At 36.2% G+C, this 26,103-nt stretch overlaps 1 protein-coding gene across 5 annotated transcripts in view; it reads left to right on the forward strand.

The window, feature by feature from the left end:
- The window catches only part of Upf2 (UPF2 regulator of nonsense mediated mRNA decay), a 105,676-nt gene that overhangs the window by 73,883 nt on the left and 5,690 nt on the right, over window positions 1-26,103 (forward strand). For 3 of the 5 annotated variants that reach the window (XM_027405169.2, XM_027405173.2, XM_027405170.2), the window contains 7 exons: window positions 324-599; window positions 2,760-2,943; window positions 7,895-8,034; window positions 14,175-14,276; window positions 14,520-14,618; window positions 20,834-21,001; window positions 25,943-26,084. In XM_027405169.2, coding sequence (XP_027260970.1) covers window positions 324-599; window positions 2,760-2,943; window positions 7,895-8,034; window positions 14,175-14,276; window positions 14,520-14,618; window positions 20,834-21,001; window positions 25,943-26,084 — 1,111 coding nt within the window. The remainder of the gene's footprint in view (window positions 1-323; window positions 600-2,759; window positions 2,944-7,894; window positions 8,035-14,174; window positions 14,277-14,519; window positions 14,619-20,833; window positions 21,002-25,942; window positions 26,085-26,103) is intronic. The other 2 variants (XM_027405172.2, XM_027405174.2) reach the window with 1 other exon arrangement.

Genomic DNA, 26,103 nt, shown 5'->3' on the forward strand with positions numbered 1-26,103 from the left:
CTTACATAACCAGCTACTTGTGTTTCTTGATTAATAGGTGGGGTGAGCTGATAGGAAGAATTACAGTCTAACTATTTAGAAAAAGTTCATTTAATGATAGCTTAATATTCAACTTAATATCTAACATGTTCTTTATATTTCTAGAAAGTGACAGAATACTTAAAAAGTGGCCATATTATTAGGCAAAGAGTAAGGCAAGAATCTTCATTTCTCTGAGTAATGTTCTTTGACTACTTGATACTGTTATGTTGAGATTAACCCCTCCAGTTATATTGCTACTACTTAGTGAAAACCTGTGGTGTGTTTCTGTTTTTGTTTTTCAGGTTAATCAACCTAAATTTAACCAGAGGCGTATCAGTAGTGCCAAGTTCTTAGGAGAACTTTATAATTACAGAATGGTAGAATCAGCTGTTATTTTCAGAACTCTTTATTCTTTTACTTCATTTGGTGTCAACCCTGATGGTTCTCCAAGTTCACTAGACCCTCCTGAACATCTGTTCAGAATTAGACTAGTGTGCACTATTTTGGATACCTGTGGCCAGTACTTTGACAGAGGTTCCAGTAAACGAAAACTTGACTGCTTCCTTGTATATTTTCAGGTATGTAAACACAATATGCAATTTGGTATCATTGAATTAATACACAACAGAAATTTTGACAAAGAAATGTATTGTTTATACATGTTCATAATTAGGTTGTATTTATTGTAGAGACCTTGAATTGTGTGGTGGTTTCATACACAAACATACTCTAATTTTAATTCTTAAAGTACCTGAGGGTTTCGGGGCTTTTTTGTTTGTTTGTTTGTTTGCTTGCTTGCTTGCTTGCTTGCTTGCTTGCTTTTTGAGAAAGTATGTCACCATGTAGCCCAGGCTGGCCTTGAATTCATGATCCTCCTGCCCCAGCTTCCCAAGTGGTGGGATCATAATGTGCAGTGCCACAATCAGCTACTTGCAACTTGATAATGTTCTTCTCTTGTGTCTGTTTTAGTTTATATCCAAAATGCTTGTTTCTAAAAGATCCAGTTTATCTAGACTATTTGCTTGCTTACATATTTAGAGAAATAGCAGATCACGTAAAGATTTATAATGCAGAAAGCAAATGTATTTATTAGTAAACTCTTGGGTTGTGTTTTTCATATTTCTTTTTATTCCATAATTTGTGAATTAGAATAAGTATGGTGTAAATTAAAGTACACATACAGGGGTAATTGTACAACTTCTATAAAGTTTCTATCACTGAAGTTAACTTCTAGGTTGATTGCACATACTTCACTCATCATTCCCTGTAAAATACAATTTAATAAGTACTAATTAGAAAGGGCAGCTCATCATCAAGTACTTAGAATGCTGCTGAGTAAATATCTATAGTGTTTGATTGTACACAACTTCAGTTTTTAGCAATTTACCTCTTGAAAAGGAAGAAGTATTATAACTTGAAGCATCAAAAATACATCCACATAGTAGTAGCAGGGATTGATTGGGAGTAAATAATGTTGTAGAATTTCATTTTAACTTTTTCATACTTCTATACCTACTGCCTTATTTTTATAAATTTATGAGCAAGAAATGAGGAAAGAAGTTTGCATATTTGAGGGTCCGAGTCCCTGTTTTATGTACAGACTGTCTTAAACTAGAGATGTCTATATTAAATACCTGAGAAGAGAATCCTTATTTGATGTCTGTTCTTGCAGCCTCAGAGAAAAGAGCCACTCAGAAATACCTAGGACTGGAAACCAACAAAGTTGTTTTCCAAGTTAATTTGACAGAAAAATATGACAGAGATATTTGTAAGGACTGAGAGCTTGAAATGAGTTAGTCTTCAGAGATGAGATTATAGTATTTTGCCTAGATATAGAATGTCAGCCCTCTGCAATGAAGTTGTATCTCCCTAGAATAGAGTATAGGTTATGTTGTAGAAGGTTCTAGAAGGCAGGAGAAAGGATCATCTGGGAAATGCTGAACTTCCAAGTGTATGTGTATTATCTGGGACATTGCTAAGATGGTTGGAGTTTAATCTATGTTTTGATAAGCTTCCTGGTGAGGCACACAAGGTAGAGAGGAAGATTGAAGCACCCAGAAGAACACGTTTGTTATAGCAAATAATATATTTATATTTTTTGTAAAAATATATGCTTAGATTTTGTTATTTGTTAATAAATATTAGGAATTAGAACAAGAAGAACAGGGTAGAATGAGGCAACACACAAGTATAGAAGAAAATATCTACGTGGTAGCATGTACATGATAGCTGTTTAGTAAATGTTCATAATTTATTTTTTTATATTTTTCAAAAAGTTTCATCCTCAGTGGACCTTTAAGAAAAATTGAAGCAAGTAGCATAGAAAAAAATAATGACAATTTCTCAAAATTGTGGCATCCAATCTGCTTTTATAAAGTTAAATGTGTCAGCTCTGCGGTATGGAAGTGGGTTTTCTACTTTTGTTTCAGGGTGCCTGAAAGTATATTTGGCATTTTGTTTATCATTTCTCCACGTCTGTTTTGTTTTTTTTTTTTTTTAAACCTATGACAGCCAGGTTAAAAATGTTTAAAGTCAAACTGGCTCAAAAATTATAAAGATAGGAGAAAACAGTTGGGAATAGGATCACTGCTGTTGACCTTTAATAAAAAGTATAGGTTTCTTCTTGTTCAACCTTTTAACTTAGCTATTATAACTAGGTAACATCACAATACAACTTACTATTTTAAATTTTTGTTATTCATTTCTTATAGCTAAATTTATTTTTCATTTGTTATCAGCGTTATGTTTGGTGGAAGAAAAGTTTGGAGGTTTGGACAAAAGACCATCCATTTCCTATTGATATAGATTACATGATCAGTGATACACTAGAACTGCTAAGACCAAAGATCAAACTCTGTAATTCTCTGGAAGAATCCATCAGGCAGGTACAAGACTTGGAACGAGAATTCTTAATAAAACTAGGTAAGCAATTCATTACAGGGAGAAAATGAAGGGGATTTGGTCAGATTATCTCTAGAATCTGTTTTACAATGTTTCTAGTCAGAGTTTTATATTTGCATACTTTGTATCTTTGATGTTGAGTATTGCGTAGTAGGGTTAGGTGAGACTTTTGTGACCTAGTTGGTTTCACTAAGTGATCTCAAATTTAAATAAAATGCACAAGCAGGATTTAAAGCAAGTGATAGTGAAGGTAAAATACAATCTTGTGAACTGCTCTTAATTTTAGTCTCTGGTTTCTGATCAAACCTTTGGATGATAGTTTCTCATTTGTATAGTGTATTTTCTGCTGGTATTATTCCTGAGAACACACGGGCTTCAGAGTGTAGAAGGAAGTACCACTTAGAAATTTGGAATAACTCTATGAAAATTCAGTTCTTACTCATTTGTGGAGTTGGCTCTCCATCTGAGTCTATAGAAAATGTGCTGCTAGAAGATTATTGGTACCATTCTCTTCATCCTTCTGAGGTAGTTACAGAAGACAACCTTTTAACAGCACCCCCTGTGGAATATAGCAGTATACTGGTTTTGTTACCAGGTAACAAGGATAAGGTCTAGTCATACCAGCCCAGTTTGCATGCTAACTGCTCTTTTGTCTCATCTGTTTTATTGTAGTATTTTCAAAATTATGTTTTCAGAGTTGGTAAAGCTATTATTTTATTTCTCATCAGCACTTGGTATGTTCATGCATATCTTTACTTTCAGTTACACTTACACTATTACTTTTTGATGTTACATGTCTGAAGAACCAGTTTAAAGTAAAGGGATAAGAAGTAATAGTAAGGGTCTGGAGAGATGGCTCAGTGGTTAAGAGCACTGACTGTTCTTCCAGAGGTCCTGAGTTCAATTCCCGGCAAACACATGATGGCTCACAACCACCTTGAATGAGATCTGGTGCCCTCTGTTGGCATACAGGCAGAAGACTGTATACATAATAAATAAATAAATAAAATCTTAAGAAAAAAAAAGAAGAAGATGAAGAAGTAATAGTTCCTTCCCTACTCCAAACATCCAGAATATTGATAAACTTGCTATCTCCAAGGTAGATCCTCATTTGGAGAATATTCTTGTGTTTGCCTGATATTCAAATCCCTGCCACTGGCTGTGCAAGTACCGACTTGTCCTATTGCTCACCTCACAAAGACCTAGTGTAAATCTTGGCTTTTCAACCTTGACCCAAGTTACTCAATTTCTTTTTCTTTTCATATTTCCAATTACATAAACATTTCAGGCATTATCGTCTTAAGTGTCCACATTCTTTGTATGTTTTGAAATTGTTAAGATGTAGCCCAGGGCCAGAAATTTTCACAAATGACTCAACTGTGTATAGGGGCATAAGAGAAGAGAAAAGATTGCTTTATTTTGGGGGGTTTTGTTTGTAAATTAAAGGGTTAAACAGGCTTTGAGTTTCTTATGAGGTGCCCAAAGAGGAAAAAATGAATCACCATTTATGGTTTGAAATTCTAAAGATTGTGGCACTGAAAAGGTATTTGTGCCCAAGAGGTCTCTATTTTCCTTCTGGTTTTAGATGAAAGGAAGCGGTTATATTCGGAGGATATATTTTAAGTAAGCTTTCTATTGATAGACCATAGATCATGCAGTTTTTGCCTTTCATTGTCTTTCTTTAAGCACCTGGAAACACCCCATTTTTGTTTTATAGCAGCATTGAGTGCAAAGAGTAAAGCTAGTTGGAAATACTAAAATTATTTTTTAATGTCTTAAACCATTTACAGTATTACCACAGATAATGTTTATGGCAGGAATTCTGAGAAGTACAAAGAAAATCACCTGTATTGCATTCAGAAAGAATAATGCATTGATGTAATTTGTGTTTCCTTTTTTAAAAAAAATTTTTTTTTACAGTTTTGTAACTGGACTTCTAAGTCTTTGTTTTTTAATAATTTATATTCCTTTGTTAGATATGCCTTAATTACTTAATTGTATTGTTTGACTCATAAGGTTTTTCCAATTTTACATCATAGTGTTATTTTTTTAAGTGCCTTTTATTTCTTTAGGTAAATAGAAAAAAGAGCAAAGATGATTTTCTTTAAATTATAAATAAAGCCAAAATGATATTATTTAATTTTGTTTTGGAAGTTCCAATTAGTATTGCAAAGAACAGAAATGAGAGAAAGGAAAATAAGATATTCAAGCCAGGCAGTGGTGGCACACACCTTTAATCCCAGCACCCAGGAGGCAGAGGCAGGTGGATCTCTGTGAGTTTGAGGCCAGCCTGATCTACAGAGTGAGTTCCAGGATAGCCAGGGCTACACAGCAAAACCCTGCCTTGAAAAACAACAAACAAACAAAAAGAAAAGAAAAAATAAGATATTCATATAAATAAAATATTTTAAAGCAAAAGAATATATTTCTTAAATTCTAAACAAAGCCAAAAACTATTAAAGGTCCAAAACTAGCTCTAATTAAATATAAGACAATTTAGTTTATAATGAATACGAATTCAAATTTTAAAATTGTAGAAGAATGCACCCAAAAATAATAAATTTGTTTGTTTGAAAAATTTTATACATGTGGTCCAGTGATATATACCTATAATGTCAGCACTTGGAAGGCTGAGGCAGAGTCAAAGCCTGTATGAATATTAAGGGAGACTCTGTTCCAGAAAAACAAAATAACAAACCCACAAAATAAACAAAACCCTACACATTTTATACAATTTAAAGTTAAAAGATAAATTATTTTCTTGCCACTTTTATATGAAATGCGCAGGCAAACCGATAGAATAGCATCCATAAGTGTAGGTAAATGAACATGGCATATGTAAACCAAGAAAGTTTGTTTTAATGAGTATAGTTTGTTTGCCAGAATGATAGAGGTGTTATTTATGTGTGACAAAGCTCAAGTTAAAGCACCAGCTAATGTATAAGACAGGATTAAAAAAAAAAAAAAACAAAACACATGTTCTTATGACTTCCAAATAAATGGAGGTTAAGTTCAACTAAGCAGAGAAATACAAGTTAAACAACCTGAAGAGAGACTATTCTATTACCACTCCTGTGATAAGCAGGAAAACTGAATCACCAAGCAATTCAAGTTAAAAGATAATGTGTTTTTATTTTGTTCACCAAGTACACTTAACATTTTAATAATAAAGATAACATTATTTTTTTTCTGATACTTTGGAAGCATGACTATCCAAACAGTTGCTTACATGGATATTTAAAAGAGGGAGGACAGGAATATAATAATGTTTCATATCACATAAGTTATCACTGTGTTGGTATGTTTACTGATAATTATCATCAAATATTTAAGTTCTTTTTTCTTTTCTTTTTTTCTTTTTTTTTTTTTTTTTAAATGTGCATTGGTATTTTGCTATGGGTGTTTGGTCCCCTGAAACTAGGGTTGCACAGTCAGTGTAAGCTGCCATGTAGGTTGGGGGAATTGAACCCGGGTCCTCTGGAAGAGCAGTCATTGCTCTTAACCATTGCGCCATCTCTCCATCCCCCAAATTTTTGTTTTTAAAATCTAGTTAGGGGTCTGCAAGATGGATCAGCAGGTAAGGATGCTTACCACCAAACCGGACCTTGACTTGATTCTTGGAACCCACACGGTAGGAGAGCACTGACTCCTGCTGGTTGTCCTCTGACCTCCAATCCCCACTTATGCCATGGCATGATACAGGTACAACATACATATACACATATACAAATAAATAAATATTTTAAAATCCAATCAACATATACTTGTATAAAATATGTTACTTTTATATGTGAAAGCTAGTAGCCATTTCACTAATGGAAATGCAACCTGAGACACCAACTATTGGTCTTCAATATCAATTTTGCTTTAAAAACAGATACTTCTGAGCTTTATTCACCTAGTCTGTTTTTCCTTCCAGACTGAAAACAGGTACTTTAACTGTTCCATACTTACATAATTTCACCAGTTGCTTAGTCTTAGAGCACTAGAATAAATTTTTGTTGTTACTGATTTGTCTGGTTATTTAAACTTTGACATTCACTATTCATAAAATGAGAAGATTAATACACATTATCAGTAATTTTTCCTGTATTTCACTAAAATTTTGTAGCTAGTATTTATTTGCTAAATACCTACTATATTTACCAATTTATAGCCTCTGCTAAGTTTGAAGTATATAAACTAAGTTCTTTGTCCTTAATGGTCTTATGCAACATTTATGAAATTGATAGAAAAGAAGATGTCATAGCATCAACATGTAAAGAGCTCCATGTGCTTCAGGAACAGACAGTAGGTAAACTTACACCAGATTGGAAGAACAGATGAGATTTCAAGCCACATATTCAAGTATACACCATTGGTACAGCTAGTGGGTGAACAACATCTAAAGACAACGTGTTCAGTGCAAGGTGTGAGAAAGAGTTGGGAAATAGGTTGGATAAAACTATATGTATCTTCAAAGTAGAAATACTAGGTTGGAATTTGGCCAATATGAAGAAGAGCTGCACAGTGAGATGTAGAAGCACATGGGAAGTGAAAGATTTGGGCCAGTAAGTTCCCCAAGGAAGAAAATGCTGCTACTAAAGAAAAAAACTGTTTAACAAAGCTACCATGTCCTTTTGCCTCTTTCTTCTTAAAGTACATTCAGATTGGTAGCCAAATGTAATTTTTCCATTAAAGTGACATGATTTTTATTTATTTTTGTAATTTTAGAGATTGTTGAACAGATTATTATATGTAGAGTGTGGCCATGGGTCTGTTTTATGTATGTCTGAGATTTACATTCATGCATACATACTTTTTTCTAGTCTAGTGGCTAAGAAATGTATAATGTTTAACAGTGTTTCTCACATTTATTTTCAATTTGATCACTTAATTCATACCTTTTAAGTAAAGTGGTAAGAAAAAAAAACCCAATAGTATAGCATTTATCTTTCTAAATATGTTTTCCTACTTTTGTCCTGTTTTCAAGGCCTAGTAAATGACAAAGAGTCCAAAGATTCTATGACAGAAGGGGAAAATCTTGAAGAGGACGAAGAGGAAGAAGAAGGAGGAGCTGAAACTGAAGAACAGTCTGGAAATGAAAGTGAAGTAAATGAGCCAGAAGAAGAAGTAATTGCTTTTATTTCTAACAGATAAATTTGTGGATATATGTGTAGAATGTGCCACAGCACGCATGTGGAACTCAGACATCAAATTGTAGGAGTAAGTTTTCTCCTTGGGTTTTGGGGGTTACTCTCAGACTGTTAGGCTTGGCAGTAAGTGTTTTTCCATACTGAGCCATCTCTCCAGCCTGAGTGAAGATTTTTTAATTAATAGCGATCTTCTCCTTAGATTATTACTGAAAATGTAACTAATATATTTCTATTATAACATCCCTTGATTAAGGGTTTTTATAGACATTAAAACGAGGTTAATCATGTCATTTTTATTTAATTAGCAATTTGAGAAATACATTGTTTTGATCTCCTGTATATCTTAATCTTATTATTGAATATGGACAATCTGTGGGCTTTACAATCTGAAAAACAATTTTATTGTCTAAATATTCATATACTTTGCTTTATTTTTACTAGCTTGAGTAGTTCTGAAATCTGAAATTCATTGTGTACATAATTAGTTTCCCCTTTTGGTGTTTATGACTCCCTTAGGCCAAACTATGTGAAATTGCTTCTCTGCCGTTTATGATCTACTGAAACATCTTCTTGGTCCTGGGGAAATAGTTTATTTTGTGATGTGCTTGCCATGCAAACAACAACCACAACAAAACAGGCATTGTGGCACTTGCCTTTAATCCCAGCAGTTGGGAAGAATAATAATGAGGGTAAAATTTAAACCAAAAATTGCTAGATGTTTCCTGGCCCTTGTATACATCCAAATTACAAAATCCTTATGATTTAGGTATATATATGACTTTTTGTGTTTAGTGCTTAAGGCAATTAGGATAATGTGATAGCTAGAAGTATGATTTTCATTCAACATTGTAAAAAAAGTTACAATTAATACTTAAGTATTTGAAGAAATTGAGTTTTAAAGGTTTGAGTATGTGGAACGTGGATATTTAGAGAATATATGTAGTTTAGTGTTTAAGGGAATAATAATTGTTCATAGAGTCCTAAAGTAGATATTTTTAAAGACAAAAGGGCCCAGTAATTTAAGGTAATTAAGATTTTCTGCAGGTAGAAATGAAAATCTGCAACACCATGTTTTCTTTAAGTTCTCTAGCTGTTAACAAACACCTGGTAGTTTTACTGATAGTTAGAAATGAATGATTGTAAAAAGCAGAAGAGTCAATATGTGTGGCTTTCATAATTGGCTAGTATTTATAGGCAGCAGGAATGTACTTTTAAATATTTATTAAATACTGCTTTCTCTTTCAAACCTTATAGCTCCCTTACAGTAGATAAAAATCAGTCAACAGTTGAGAGCTGGAATATGTTTCCATAATTGGTTTCAGCATAATAGACAGCATTATGTTGATTTATTTTCAAAATGAAATTGCAATAGAAAATTTCTGTTATATAAATTTAATTGGCTTCTTAAGTACTTTATATAACAAAGGGAAATGAGATAGCATTTCCTTTTAGATTTTGAGACTAATAATTATCTTTGGAATTTTCTCTGCTACTAATTAGATGGACAAAGTCTAATGAATCTAAAACATTCTCAGTAAATATGAAATAGCTTTTTTATGTGAAGAATACAAGGTGTAGGTTTTTTTTTTTTTTTTTTTTTTTTTGTTGGTTGGTTTGTTTATTTTTTCGAGACAGGGTTTCTCTGTGGCTTTGGAGGCTGTCCTGGAACTAGCTCTTGTAGACCAGGCTGGTCTCTACCTGCCTCTGCTTCCTGAGTGCTGGGATTAAAGGCGTGTGCCACCAACACTTGACATTTTCTTTTTAAATGCATTTCTTTGTATTCTTAAAAATATTTTTTTTAATTTATTTATTTAATGTGCATTGGGGTTTTGCCTGCATGTATGTCTGTGTGAGGGTGTCAGATTCCCCTGGAACTGGAACTACAGACAGTTGTGAACTGCCATGTGGGTGTCAGGAATTGAACTTAGATCCTTTAGAATAGTCAGTGCTCTTAACTGCCGAACCATCTCTCCAGCCCCCATTTCTTTGTTTTCAATATTGAATTTTGTGTTTAGGAAGGGTTTGTCACTTTAAATTGCTTGTATTTCAAATCAAAGAAGGTAACATTGCACATGATATATCTCTGCTAGGGAGATATGCAAACAAAATGTTTAATTGGAGGAGTTATGTAGCTGTCTGAAAAGATGTGCTGACTTTGAGAAAATGAGATTGGAATGCTTCTCTTTACCTTCCAAAGTCAGTGTTCCCCACAGCTATCCTGCAAATACGAGCAGAGAAATTAATTATTGAAGAAGAAAGATGTGTTGTGGAGTAATAAACACAGAGAGGGTTATTCTATGACTGTTTACTTCAGTGGAGAAAGAAAAGGCAAGAATTCAACTCATTTGAAACAGTAGGGCATCATAAGGATTTAGCTGTATATATATATATATATATATATATATACATACATATATATATATATATATATCTTGTATGCATATAACCTTGGGTTCAGTTCTTCAGTATCTCTCCTAACAAAGCTATTGTTCTGTTTTCATCTTGTTTCTTTTTTTATGTGTATGAGTGTTTTACTTACATGTATACATGTATGTATGTATACTGTGTATGCAGTGCCCCCAGAAGCCATAAGGGGGCACTGGAGGAGCCTTTACAACTGGAGCTGCAGACCATTATGAGCTGCCATGTGGGTTCTAGGAACCAGGCAAGGATCCTCTGCAAAAACAGCAAGTGCTCCTAACCATTGGGCCATCTCTCCAGCCCAATATTGGTTCTTTTATATGTCTTAGCACCTCCCAACCAGGATATTTTCTCTTAAATATCAGCTATAAAACTCAAATAACTGTTGAAGATTAAGTAGATGATCTACTAAAACATAATTTTCTGCAACATTTATATAATTTACCAAAAGAAAGTAGAAGATTCATTGTTAAAATAGCAATAATACTTACTGAACATTTGCTATTCTGTACACTATCATAGTACTCTATATGATTGTTTCTAATGAACGTAGATGATATTAGTGAGAAACTAAGCTACCAATAGGGTGAGTAATGTGCCCACATTCTCAGAGTAGTAGCAGGGCCAGTATACATCATGAGCACTTTTTTTTCTGTTACATTGCTTCTCCTGCTTGCCTCGTCAGCTCAGCTTTTGTGGTCTATTATTGTTCACTTTATAATTCTATCCATTATTATGTTCATATTTAAGGAGATCTGGACAGGTCTATTCTTGTTTCAAAAATGAATGTTTTTATCCAGTTGACCCTTCCTCTCTTCATTCAACTACTCACATATAAAAAATTCAAGAGTAATACATTTATTCTAAACATGTGCAGACCTGTGTAGTCATACCCTAAACAATGCTCTGTAGCACTTAAATGTAAGATATTATCAGTGATCTGGAGGTAATTGTACTCCATGGGTGTCCTTGAACCAATCCTGAGAAGTAGTTTTATTGACTGAGAAATAAGGTGGTGTGTTAATTCATTTAGCTTAGTTTAATCTAGTTTTTTTTTTTTTAAATAGGATGGATTTTTTTTGTAATTAATTGATTCATGGGAGGGGAGCTAGGAAGATGGTTCATTTGATAAAATGCTTGCCTTGCAAAATTTGAACACCTGAATTTTATCTCCAGCACCCACATAGAAGCCCGTAATCCCATTTCTGAGGCTGAGATGAGGTAATCCTGGAGGATCACTGGTCACCCAATCTAACCAAATCAGTGAGCTCTAGATTCAGTGAAAGACCCTGTCCCCTAAAATATATGTATGCACACAACACACACATACAAAACACACACACATACACACAAACTAATTCAATTTCTTCAAGGGCAAATTTACAAGTAGCTTTTTATTTTGTGTGTTTTTGATTGCTTGCTTGCTTGTTTTTGAGACAGGGTCTCATGTATCCTAGGCTGCTCTTGAATTTACTGAGTACCTGAAGATGACCTTTGTCCTACTTGGAATTTTGTTTAATAAACATCATAATCAAAAGCACCTTGGGAAGGAGGAAGATATAGTTCTTGTTACAGGTTGCAGACCTTCATTGAGGAAAGCTAAGACAGGAATCTGGATGCAGAAACTAAAGCAGAGACTCAAGAATACTATTTACTGGCTTGCCCGGTTATTGTTTTGTTTTGTTTTTTGTTTTTATGTGCATTGGTGTTTTGCCTATGATTATGTCAGTGTGAGGATGTTAGATACTCTGGATCTGGAGTTACAGACAATTGTGGGTGCTGGAAATTGAACTCAGGACCTCTGGAAGAGCAGCAGCCAGTACTCTTAACTGCTGAGCCATCCTCTAGCCCTGCCCAGTTATTTTTTGAATTATCCAGGATCACCTGCCTAAGGTGGCCTGGCTCATCCCATATCAGTTATTAATTAATTAAGATAATGCTCCACACACATGTCCACAGGTCAATCTGTTGGAGGCAGAACCTCAATTGAGGTTCAGGTTCTCTCTTCTCAGGTGACTTTAACTTGGCTTAAAAAGAAATGCAGCAGTATAACCTTGAACTACTGACCATCCTCCCTTAGGTAAGCATAGACACCATGCCTAGTTAGGAACATCATTTGTGAATTTAATTTTAAATTACAGAACTACCGTAAGTACTTGCATTTAGAAAATAAAGTTTGTTTTAAAATTTTTGAACTTTTATTATTTGTTGGAGGTGGGTGGGTAGGTATGGGTGCACATGTGTACCACAGAACTTGTTTAAAGGTCATAAGACAGCTTGTGGGAGTCTTTCATTCTTTCATTCCACTGTGTGTATTCCAGGGATCAAGCCCAGGTCATCAGACTTGGTAGAGAAAACTCTTACTTACTGACCATTAATCTTAAAAACTTTACAGATAGTTGTAGTAAGAGTATACTTTTGGGATTTAGAATTATTTTTACATATGTATTGCTTTTTATGTATATACTAACAGTAGTACAAATTTAAGTTATTTTAGAAAGTATTTCTCACTTATTTTGGCAAATTGAGAAGCAGCTGAGTTTAGCATAGTGGACTTAAAACTTTTATTAATGCCTAGTTAGCCTAATTAGTAAGTGTATTATTTGGTTTTTTTGTTTGTTTGTTTGTTTGTTTGTGTTTGTTTTTGTTTTTCGAGACAGGGTTTCTCTGTGGCTTTGGAGGCTGACCTGGAACTAGCTCTTGTAGACCAGGCTGGTCTCGAACTCACAGAGATCCACCTGCCTCTGCCTCCCGAGTGCTGAGATTAAAGGCATGTGCCACCACCGCCCGGTGAGTATATTATTTGTGATACCTAGATAAAATGTGTAATGATCAGGTTGGTGCTTATCAATTCTGTCTCAAACATTGATGATTTATATGGTTTAGAAGAAAATATGATATGCCTACATTATGAAATGTTAATGCTCTTGTATAAAAAATGTTATCTTGTCACTTGTGCCAGTGTGAGTGGAACTGAAGGGTTTTGTGTTAAGTGAAATAAGCCAGGCACAGAAAGAATAGCATGTTTTCACTCATTCAGAGAAGCCTTTAATCCCAGCACTCGGGAGGCAGAGGCAGGCAGATCTCTGTGAGTTTGAGGCCAGCCTGGTGTCCAGAGCGAATGCCAGGATAGGCTCCAAAGCTACACAGAGAAACCCTATCTCAAAAAAAAAAAAAAAAAGAAAAAGAAAAAGAAAAAAGAAAAAAAAGTGAATCTCATGTTTGAAAGTAATTTGTCTGTTGAGTAACAGTGGGTCCTTGGGCAAGTTTCTTAATTTTTCTGAGCTGCAGATTGGGTTTTTGTTTTGATTTTACTGTAAAAAATGGGAACAATAAAATACAAGAGAACATTTCTAAACTAAAGCACTTTGTAAAAAACTTAGTGCTATATCATTGCTTTTATAACTGGTGATATTAAATTTGAACTTTGTAGAATTAGATGAATATTAAGAAAAAATCTACAGTGAGAAATTTCGTTAGAGAAGAGAAAGACTAAAGGTTCAGGAAATTCTTCCTCATATAATTCAAGTTTATGCAATAGCTCTGTGTTCTGTTTGACCTGTGACTAGTTGTTAGGAATTGCATTCTGACTTTGTCCTGTCGTTCGTTTTGAACAGACTCCATAAAAGGTGGCTTCTTAAGGCATGTAAAGTCCTCTTTCAAAGGGTTTTAATCATCTGTTGATGTTAATTTCAGGAGGGTTCTGATGATGATGATGAGGGAGAAGAGGAGGAAGAGGAGAATACAGATTACCTCACAGATTCCAACAAGGAGAATGAAACTGATGAAGAGAATGCTGTATGTATGGCTGGATTTTTTTTTTAATTGTGTAGTGTTTTTCAGTATTTGAATTTTAGCCTGTGATTTAAAAAGAAAAAAAATGGCTTTCTTGGGAAGACACTTGCACTCTTTTCTCCCTTGGGTAACAAGTTCTTTTAACCTTCATTCTTTGGTTATTTTGACCACATCAGTACAAAAAGGCTCTGACCTATGAATCATCACAGTGAAAATTTGTTCTGGTATTTTCTTTGTTTTGATTAGGAGGTGATGATTAAAGGAGGTGGACTGAAACATGTTCCTTGTGTAGAAGATGAGGACTTCATTCAAGCTCTGGACAAAATGATGCTAGAAAACCTTCAGGTATGAAATATTTTGTGTTTAAAGATTCTTTTGAGCACAAAACATTGTAGCACACAACATTCGGATTAATGTGAGAGTCTCTGTAAATAGCCACCTCTGTAGCATATCTTCCCTCATGTACATGCGTTGTGACTGCCGGCACATCCTGGATCCCCGATTTGCAGTTGGCTGGGGGTGGGGAGGGAAGTGAGTGGGGAAGGTGTTGAATGTAGTTAATGTAAGACTGGGAACAGTCATTTTTAAGAGCGTGTACTACCTTTACTGAGCTTGGTTCCCAATATCAGTGTTGGACAGCTAACAGGTACTTGTGATTCCAGCACTGGGAGATTAATAAGTCTTTATGTCTACAGCATTAATAAACTAGATTTGGGAGGTAGGGGGAGATAATGGTTTCTGTGTGTGGCACTGGCTGTCCTGGAACTCACTTTGTATATCAGGCTGGCCTTGAATTCAGAGATCCACCTGCCTCTCCTTCCCAAGTGCTGGTATTAAAGGCATGCACTGCCACACCCAGCTAATAAACTAGATTTTATCAAAACTCACAAGGCTGTTTTTTGTTTGTTTGTTTGTTTTGGTATATAGTGCTGGAGATCAAACCAAGGACCTTGTGCATAGTAGCTGGGCACTGAACTGCATTCCTAGCCCTCCATGTAGCAATTATCAAAATATCACAGTAATTTGGAATAATACATTTTCTATAATTGGAGAGAAAATCCTTTGGGTTGTTTGCATCTGCTTATTAAATTATTGTCACTCTCTGGTGACATAACAGTACATTTGTTGGAACATAGAGTTTGTGAGGAGCAAGCACTCGGGTAGGTTCGATTGAAGGGAAGAAGTGAAAATGTTCAATATAGATAATTATTGATCAGTTTGCACTAAAAAGGGAAGAGAAATAGGGAGTGGCTAGGATAGACCATAGAGCAGGTTGGTTTCTTGTCTTGTTTTTGGTTTGTTTAAGATATTAAGTCATATGATCAAATAGGGTGTAAGTAAGCTGCCAGCATCCCGCTACATACATTCATACACAGCAATTGTGACCTAAGAGCTATACATGCAATGCATTATAAACACGATTTTACGTTGGACAACTGCTTCTATAAGCCTCATATTTTATATAATTACCAAGAAGAGAATTTTAGAATAGAATGAAAAGAATATCACTTAGGTGCATGATTTAAAATAGCAAAACTTTGGGAAATGGGAGGAAAATGTAGAATATAAGTCTTGTATAATAAAGTGTCATTGGCTCTTTAAGTGGCAAAAAAAAAAGGATATTAAGTCATTATATGCTGATGAACTAGTCTGTTAGAGAAGAAATACTGGATTTTACTAATGACACAGTTATTGAAGGGTTCAACATATCTCAATCTTCATCCTCCCCAAAGTATTTATTATTCTTCCTATAGTTATTATTATGTTTAGAATATCATTATACATATATTAGGTGTTAGACCAATTTGCTTCTTTCAGATATTAAGTATTTCTTTATATATCCAGTTGTTTTAGTGTATATATTGGGGGGAGGGGAGTTGGTGTTTGGTTGTTCTTTGCTTTGGGTTTTGTTGTTGTTGTTGTTGTTCCCAGTATAATATTTTTATTAATTAAACACTTGCTTCCCATTCCTCCCAGGTTTCTCCTCCCACCTTGTGCTCCCTCCTCAATAAATAAATAAATAAATAAATAAATAAATAAATAAATAAATAAATAAAAATCCCCCAAAACACCAAATCCAATTTGTGTTTCCCATAAACTCATTAGCACATTGTCAAATTCCTAATGGCCAGCCCCTTAAAGAAAACTGAGCCCTTTCCCACCCACCCCAACAGCCCCCCACCTTTGCCAGAGAGTTAAACTGTTAAAAAGTTACATACACTTCAGCATCTTTATCAAAGGTTTTAAAGACTCCCTTCAATAACTTCTTGTCTGGATTCTGGTGTTTTGTTTTTGTTTTGTTTTTGAGGCAAGGTCCCAGTAGGCACCTGAGCCTGGCATCAGACTTAATAATTAGCCAAGACTGGCCTTAAATTTATCATCTTCCTGCTTTAGCTCCTAACTGCTTGAGGTACATATGCATGCTACTATAATTAGCCCAAAAGCCCTTAATTTATGAAGTAAATTTCATGTCATTTTTGAGGCATTTGAAATAAAACATAATTAATTATTCTAATCTTCTGAAAGAGAAATAAAAGTTTGCACAGACTTATGGAGTTAGTACCATTTAATAAATATTGAGCAACTACTGTGTGACTAACATTGTACAACAGGTGTAAATAAGAGAGATGCTCGTCCTGTTCTTGGAGATGTTAGATATTTTAAAACTACCAAGTACGTTACTTCTACATTGTGCTAATTGGTAAGGATAGAACATTTTGGTTTATAGAAAGGGAAGATCCTTTTTAGGTGGGATGATGGAGAAGACATTTCTGATAACACAATAGAGCTGTTTAAATTTAAGGGTGGGCTGGTGAGATGGCTTGGTGGTTAAGAGCACTGGCTGCTCTTCCAGAGGATGTTCAATTCCAAGCACCCCATGGTGGTCACAACCATCTGTATACCAGTTTCAGGGGATCCAATGCCTCTGCAGGTACCAGACATACAGGTGGTACAGAGTCACATGAATGCAGGCAAAATATCCATACACATAATTTTTTTAGTTAGAGGAAGGAGGAGAAAATTTCAGAGGTTTTGAGACAGAAAAGATCTGGCTTTTGAAAACTAAATAGAAGCTTAGTATCAGTGAAGGTAATCTACAGGACAGTGGTGACAAGAACAGAGACAGGGCACCATTGAAAGAACAAGACCTATATGGAGGTAGTTCTGGTAGGGGCAGGACTGCAAAAGCTGAAAGCCTTGGTTGGAGGATGTTTTCTTCATCACCAGGTTAACAGATGGTGATCTGTCTAGTGCAGTAGCAGAAAACAGACTTTGATATGAGAGCTTTTCAGTTTTTAGAATGAACTGAATTTATTAGGTGTTTAGACTAGATACAGATTGTGGGTTTGGTTTTTTGTAGTTGTGAGAGATGCCTAAAAGAAATCGTTTAATGGAGGAAGAATTAAAATTTTTGTTTTTTGTTTTTAGTCCTTCAATGACATTACATTTAGGCCTATAGCAGCATAGAAGCATCACGAAGAAAGTGCATGGTGTAGGAAACTGTCACCCCAAGGAAACATAAGGGGTCAGGGACAAGATACATTCCTAAGAACATGGTTCTAGTAACCTGCTTCCTGCAGCCAGGCTTGTGTTGGTTAGACCTTTTGTCACTGTGACAAACACCTGAGAGAACAACTTATAGGGAAGAAAGATTACTTTTGGTATCCAATTTTAGTCCATTACTGCTTTATGCCTGTGGCATGGTTGTAGGGGTGTATGATAAAGACTGTTTACCTTCTAGAGATGGGGAAGCAGAGACAGCAGGGGCCAGGGTAAAGAGTCTTCAGAGGTACTTTCTTCCAGCAAGCTCCCACCTCCTAAAATTTCCAATACTTTCCAAAGTGGCACTGCTAGCTGAGACTAAACTTTTATAGACCAGGCTGGCTTTGAATTCACAAGAATCCTGCCTTTCTCTCCCTAGTGTCAGGATTAAAGTCATGTACCACTATACCCAGCCTGGGCGCTAAACTTTTAATGTGAATTGTGTGAATCTTTGAAGGATATTTTATACTGTATAGTTGGACTTTCTTTTGGGGGGGAGAGACCACCACCCTCCAAATAATGGCACAGAGACTTAGTAATTATGAAAGCCTGGCCTTTACCTAAGGCTTGTTCCCAACTAGCTCCTGTAACTTAAATTAACCTATTTCTATTAATCTACATTCTGCCACATGGCCTTTTACCTCTCCTCCATTCTGTATGTCTGACTCCCTCTGTGTCTTGCTGGCATCTCTTGTATGCTCCAGATTCTTTTCCAGTTCCTCTCCCCGGAAGTCCTGCCTAGTCTCTCCTGCCTAGCTATTGGCCATTCAGCTCTTTATTAAACCAATCACAGCAATACATCTTCACACCATGTACAAATATCCCATAACATTACCTTGAATCCATAGCAAGGTTTCACCCCCAAGTTTCCATTACTTCTCAATAATGCTATTAGTGGATTAATACTCTTATTATCCATAACCTCTCAAGAACACTACTGGAGTCTGTGAAATGGCTCAACAGATGAAAGCACTTGCTACCAAGCTTGATGAGCTGTGTTGAATCCCCAGGACCCACATGGTGGTAGGATGTACCTAGACATGTTCAAGGCCCTGAACTCAATCTCTGGCACTACAAATTAGTTATATGTGTTTAATATAGGATAATTTGTTTGGTAATGGTTGTTTGATTATATGTGTACATTAGCATTATATAAGAGAAACTCTGGAGGAATATAACCTATTGCTAATGCTGGTTGCATCTTCAGCTGAGGTAGAGAGAGGTATGATAAAGGAATTAGTATAGACACTAATACAATTTTGTATTTAAATATCTTACAAAGAGAATTGTTAATTTTGTAATCATTAATAATTTAAAAATGCAAGTCAAGATTTGCCTAACATAACACTTCGTTTTTTAAGTAAAAGGTCTTTATAAATCTAATGAATCTGGGACTACTTTAGGCCAATTCTAAATTGTAAGTTAGAAAACAAAAACCAATAAAACTGTCATTTTGCTTGGTTGTCAAGTCTCTTGACTATATGAAGCTCATGTCAAAAGATGATTTAAGGATTAGAAGAGCAATTTTGAAACTGTGAAAGGATTCAGCCTGTTCCATTCATCAGTATGTAGATAGGAATTGTTAGCATAAATTTAAGATTCCCACTTCCTTAAATACATCGTATCAAGCACCTGTTCTTCTGCTTAGTTTTTTTCTGTTATTTCCAAATTGCTGATTTACCATCTGCTTGGAAGAAGTTACACTAAGTCTTTAATATTCTCAAATGTCCCTTTTCTGTTCATCCTTTAATGAAATTCTTGTATCTACCTATTCCTCTATACGGGTAGTACCTCTAATGTATCATAGCTTATATATGTTTCATTCAAAAGTTTTATAAGCTTTCTGAAGGTACACTAGATCTCCCCCCACCCCTGCCGTGTGTGTGTGTGTGTGTGTGTGTGTGTGTGTGTGTGTGTGTGTGTGTGTGTGTGTGTGTGTGTGTGTGTGTGTGTTAGACTGAAATAGACATTGTGTGTCTTTGTCACTCTACATTATTTTTTGAACCTAGAGATTGGTTTAGACTTTCTGGTCAGTGAGTCCCTAGGATCTTCCTGTGTCTGCCTACCAGTGCTGGCACTACAAATAGTACTATACCCAGGCTTTTATATGGGTGCTAGTGATCCAAACTTAGTTCCTCATGCATGCATTGCATGTACTCTACCTACTGAGCCATCTCCCCAACCCCTAGACTAAATCCTTTTGCTCTTAAGTACCCCAAGCCTAACATCAATGAAAGTCCATGTAATTAATTGTTTGGAAAATTTATTGTAAATACTAAAATCAGTTGATACTATAACCAAGAATGAATGTGAATTGCTATAGATTCCATTTGTTCTTGAGCGTTTGTTGAGCACCTGTTGTATGTAAAGTACTGCTTGTGCGTGCTGGGGAAAGGGTGATAAGTCCTTGGTGTGGTGGAAGAGTCAGATTTCAGACACTGAGATTTTCTGATAATTTGCAAAGCAGATGTGGGCTATGAGTGAAAGGACAGAATGCTTTTGAAGAATTCAAATTTATGGGACCTGTAGTGCTGTGTGCCTATGGGAGGCTGGTGCAGTGAGCAGAAGCCAAATCCCATGGTTCCTTGGAAGTCAGACACAAAAGCTTTTTAGATAGTGAGGAGAATATTTCTTGGTTTCATTTGTGTTTCAGAGTATTTGGATCTTAGGGTTGTGTTTTAAGAAATACCATGTTGGGTGTGGGGGTGTGGCACATGCCTTTAATCCCAGCACTTGGGGAGGCAGAGGCAGGAGGATTTCTGTGAGTTCCAGGCCAGCCTGGTCTACAGAAGTGAGTTCCAGGACATCTAGGACTGTTACACAGAGAAAAAAAAAAAAAAAAAAAAAAAAAGAAGAAGAAGGGGGGAGGAGAGAGAGAGAGAAGAGAGAGAGAGAGAGAGAGAGAGAGAGAGAGAGAGAGAGAATGAGAATAAATACCATGTTGAATGAATTGTTTGCAGTTTATATTTTTCTGTGTTTCAAAATATTTATATACTTTTTAAATTTCTGTCTTGAAGCAGAGAAGTGGTGAATCTGTTAAAGTGCACCAACTTGATGTTGCTATTCCTTTGCATCTCAAAAGCCAGCTGAGGAAAGGGCCCCCACTTGGTGGAGGGGAAGGAGAGACAGAATCTGCAGACACAATGCCATTTGTCATGTTAACAAGAAAAGGCAATAAACAGCAGGTAAGAAATGTCCACTGTGTAGTTAATTGTTGGTTATCAGGTGTGAGAATTAACTCTGTTTAATAAATTCTAAGTTACCCTTTCCCTACAAAAAGGGATGGAAACTTAAAATATTCAGTGGTAGAAATATTTTCCATTATATGTATAGGAGATGCATTGATTGACTTTTACAGTATGGATGTGTGTTATTGGAAAGGACATTTAAATTCTATGTGTGTGTGTGTGTGTGTGTGTGTGTGTGTGTGTGTGTATATATATATATATATATATATATATATATATATATATATATAGAATATATAAATTCCTTGACTTTACATAGGAAACTGTACAAAGAAGTTCAGTATGGTGGTAGGGAAGAAGATATTGACTAACATCTCAAGAAAATCCTGAGCTGCCAAGATTTTTCTTGAAATCTGTTATCTGACCCCATGCCTTCTCTTATATTCTTACTATACTCTTTCTTTTCCACATGTTACATATGGTCTCTCAAAATCATTTTCCTGGCTACTATGCCATTTTTTAGGGATTCATGTGTGTTCATTTAGTATTTAGTTGATACTGAGCATCAACCCTGCACCAGTAAGCCTGTGTATGTGTCTGGGTCCTAGGACTATAGTGACACACATGATGGAATGACTATCCTCATGGGTTTTATACCCTACTGAGATAATAAGACATGGCATACAAGGATAAAGGCTAGCTCTCAGACACAGCTCTTGGGTGCACATGTATCAGTTCTGTTTTTATGATTTATCATTTCTGTTATCAGGTTCATTTCTAAAGTTGATTAATTCATGTAGTAATTAACATTTTTCCATTTAAATGATAAATAAAATAATGGTATATATTAGAATTAAATACTAGATTTTATGAAATAAAGATAGCTGCCACACAAGTCTAATACTTGGTCTTTGTGTTATCCACACATCCATTTGGCATATTTGTTTTCATGCTAGGCCCTTTGTATAGAGCCTAAGTTAAGCAAATTCTTCCTCTCTTGGAGCTTTCGTTCTCATTTAGGAGGGAGGCATATAGTAATGAAATTTAGTGTCAGCTTGGGGTGATGTGAGGGTTAATAAAGCAAGATGAGAAGAAATAGTGATAGGGATGGGGCAAGGAGACTTTCAGTAATTGCCATAATGGTAAGCAAGAGTCTCTGAAAGATTAGCAGGGCTAGCTAGCTCTTGGTGAATGCTACTACTTGGCCTTGGATGTCTGCTTCTCTGTCCCTTTGTCCTCCACAGCTTGCCTCCCTGCTGTCCTTTCAGATTTAGCTCCTTCTGGATCCAGTAGCTGAGACCCATTCCTGTCACTTAAAGAATAGAGGGCCACCTTCCACAATCCCCCAGATCCTCCAAGCCCAGCTCCAGGCTCAAATTGGCTTCTTGAGGACAAAGGACAGCTCTGCAACACTATCCTTAGCACCAGTGCCAGCAGATGGAAGCCCAAGCAAAGATGCTGACTCCCTGCACACACCTATACCTGAACCTGGAAGTAGCCCCTTCTTGAACCCAGGCCTCAAAGTAGGCTGCCACCTAAATGCCCTCAGCCTTGTTCCAGAACCTAAAAACTGTTACACTGCAATATCCATCAAACTCTGCACCTTCCCCAGGAACTGGAGTGTGTGCAAGTACTCAAACCTTGGGAGTAGGCAAAATAGGGGAGTCATTTAACTCCCTAGGCCCTGAATCTTGACCTCCAGGAGTATGGCTGGGAGTCTCTATTTTAGCTGTCAAGCTACCAGGCAGGTGTGAGGGGCTGAGGTCCTGCCCCTTGGGAAGGACAGCCCCCACTAAATTAAGGCCTGATACCCCTTCCTTCTTTTCCAGTAAGAAAAAAAGAGAGAGAGAGAGAGATTAAGACAATCACCAGCACCCTAGCCCCTAGGCTGAGGGGCACAGAGGCTTGAAGAACCTTGCAGCCATGTTTACCCACCCTCCACACTGTTAATGTACATTGGTGTTTTGCCACAGAACTGGAATAACAAACATTTGTGAGCTACTGGGTGGGTGGTGGGAATTGAACCCGGGTCCTCTGGAAGAGCATTCAGTGCTCTTAACTACTAAGCCATCTCTCCAGCCCTGAGTATCTCTGTTCTTGTCCATACTTTCTTGTTTAGATAAGTGATCTTGGAAGTCCTACTTTATACCATTCTTTTGCTGGCTGGTATGTGAAGTCTCGATTATAGCAACATAATAGGGCCAAGGCCCACCCCTCTGTCTGTGCTTTCTGTGCTCACTCAGTCTCTAAGGAGGAAAGTGAGAGCTGGTTTTGGTAGGAATCCTAAATTAGGTGTTATATCCAGATCTTTACCAAAACTACTTTTCAGTTACCTGGAGTTGTTAATTTACCACTGAAACCAGGAACCTCAAATCCCAGAGATTGAACTTTTTTCCCTAGGCCTACTTAGTTTTTTGAGCTAGACTTTTTAAAAAGAAACTTAGTCATCACATTTTAGGTCTCCTTTATTCTCCTCTGTGCTCTTCCGCTGTACCCCCTACCCATGCCAACGACTTTTCTTGGCACACACACAAAGTCTGAAAAGGTAATTTAATTCTAGCATTTTAAAGCATATACAATACACAAAGCCTTTACATGGTGGGGGGCCCAAAGGGCAGTGTTTAGCAACTATACATAATTAGGTATTTCTTGGTTCTCATTACTGCATAGCTACTCATGCCTTGGCATGTACCTTGGGGTCCTGAGTTTTACTAACTGAAAGGAAGCTTAGAATTTTCTTTTCTGAAGAAAAGCTATACAACAGTTTTCCTCTTTGTTATATTCAGTTACACATAAAAATCCATTGTCATCAGATTGCACATGCTGTTTAGTCTGTATACAACTTGTAGGCTCTGAAATTAAATCAAGATGTACCTTAAGGCTAGGCATGTTGATACACACCTATAATTCTCAGAGGTTGAAACAGGGTCATTAATCTGAAGGCCAGTTTCAGGAAAATTATTTGAAGAAGCATCATGGTATTTTGTGGTTTGAATAAGTGTATTTTGTTGTGGGTTTTGTTTTTTTTATTTAGCTTTTAGATGTTGGCTTTTTGATGCAACGGCTTTTTTTTCAAGTGTAAAATTTGTTGCTGTATAGGAATGTTTAATTGTTCAGTTCAGTGAAAGATCTCTTTGTGTACCAGATTCCTGTTTAGAAAAAACTTACTATGACATCATCTGCAAAAAATTGTTTATCAATGAAGTGAGTTGGTGAAGAGAAGTAAAAGAAAAACAGTGTCAAAAATCAATGTCTACATTTACATATTTATGAATTTGATCATTAAAAAATTTTAGCATAATAGCTCTGTTATATAATTCAGCATATTTTGTTTTTAAAAATACAAAGTAAACTGCGCACTAGTGGCACACACCTTTAATCCCAGTTCTCAGGAGGCAGAGGCAGGTGGATGTCTTGAGTTCAAGGCCAACCTGGTAGTCTACAGAGTGAGTTTCTCAAGATAGCTAGGGCTACACAGAGAAACCCTGTCTTGAAGAAAAAAGAGAGTAGGGGTTAGAGAAATGGCTCAACAGTTCAGTGTTTGCGATACAATCATGAGGACCGGAGTTTGGTTCCAGCAAACCAGAATCCCACAGACACCTGTAACTCAGCTCTGAGGAATCCAACACTCTCTTTTCTCCTTCACACAAGCAAATATGCAAATAAAATGAATGCTTAAAAAATGCAAAGTAGCCGGGCATTGGTGGCGCACGCCTTTAATCCCAGCACTCGGCAGGCAGAGGCAGGTGGATCTCTGTGAGTTCGAGACCATCCTGGTCTACAAGAGCTAGTTCCAGGACAGCCTCTAAAACCACAGAGAAACCCTATATCGAAAAACCCAAAAAAAAAAAAAAAAAAAAGCAAAGTATATTTAACTTAATACTGGAAGACAAACCATTCTTTTGCAACCAGTACCCATAAAGAATTATGATTTGTTACATGTTTCAACTAGAATAATTAGTACTTACTATAACTTGAGACTCTATATTATATGTATGTATGTATGTATGTATGTATGTATGTAATTTTAAAATGCAGCTGTTATGATCCAGCTTTAAACACCTTCAGTCCCCTACTGTTACTGACACATGCTCCAGAAGCTCAGTGAGTGATCATGCCTTTGATCTAGAGTCATACATTAGGTCTCTTAGGACAGTGCAACCGAGATTTTAGGTTATATGCTTAGGTGGTTAGTATAGCTTACTTTAAAAATTTCCCATGGAACCATGAGCCATGATTTTATAGATTTTTATCTAGGTTTGTCTGCCATATGCATTCCTAAGCTAGAAACACCTTGCTTAAAACAAGCATTCCAAGAAAGGGAACTGGATCTCTGGGTCAGTTGCTTCAGTCTCATCTTCAAAACGAAGTACTCAGAGTGAGGAAGATGGGTCAGATTTGTCCTATATAGTTTGGGAAGCAGGTAGAAATGTAAGGAATATGCCTTTCATTTTGCTTTATAAAAGCCTTTTAAAAGTTGTTTACATATCACTGGTCTGCAGGATGAAAAGTTGTCCTGGCTCTAGGCATTTTCTTCCAGAGAACTGCTATTCATGAAGTCAATTAAACTTAGTGGCTTTCTGGTTTTCATCCACTGCCAAAAGGCTGTGTTTCTTCTTAGGATAATACAGGTATCATTTGGACAAATCTGATGTATAGTGAAGGATACATTGGGGTTTTCTGATTTGTTTGGTGTTTGGTTTTTGGGTTTTTTTTGGACAGGGTTTCTTGTGTAACTTGCCTGTCCTAGCACTAACTGTGTAGATTGGGCTGGCTTCGAACGCAGAGATCCACCTGTCTCTGCCTCCCAAGTGATAGGACTAAAGGTGTGCACCACCACTGCTCAGCCTAATAGTACTGCTTTCTAAACTAATATATTCAATTCTACTTGACTATTTTATCAAGCTATTTGTGATTCCAATGTTATTTTTCCTCCAGTTTAAGATTCTTAATGTGCCCATGTCATCCCAACTTGCTGCAAATCATTGGAACCAGCAACAAGCAGAACAAGAGGAGAGGATGAGAATGAAAAAGCTCACATTAGATATCAATGAACGACAAGAACAAGAAGATTATCAAGGTATAAAATAATTTATAGG

Source organism: Cricetulus griseus, chromosome 3, assembly GCF_003668045.3.
Source record: "Cricetulus griseus strain 17A/GY chromosome 3, alternate assembly CriGri-PICRH-1.0, whole genome shotgun sequence".
Classification (NCBI taxonomy): Eukaryota; Metazoa; Chordata; class Mammalia; order Rodentia; family Cricetidae; genus Cricetulus; species Cricetulus griseus.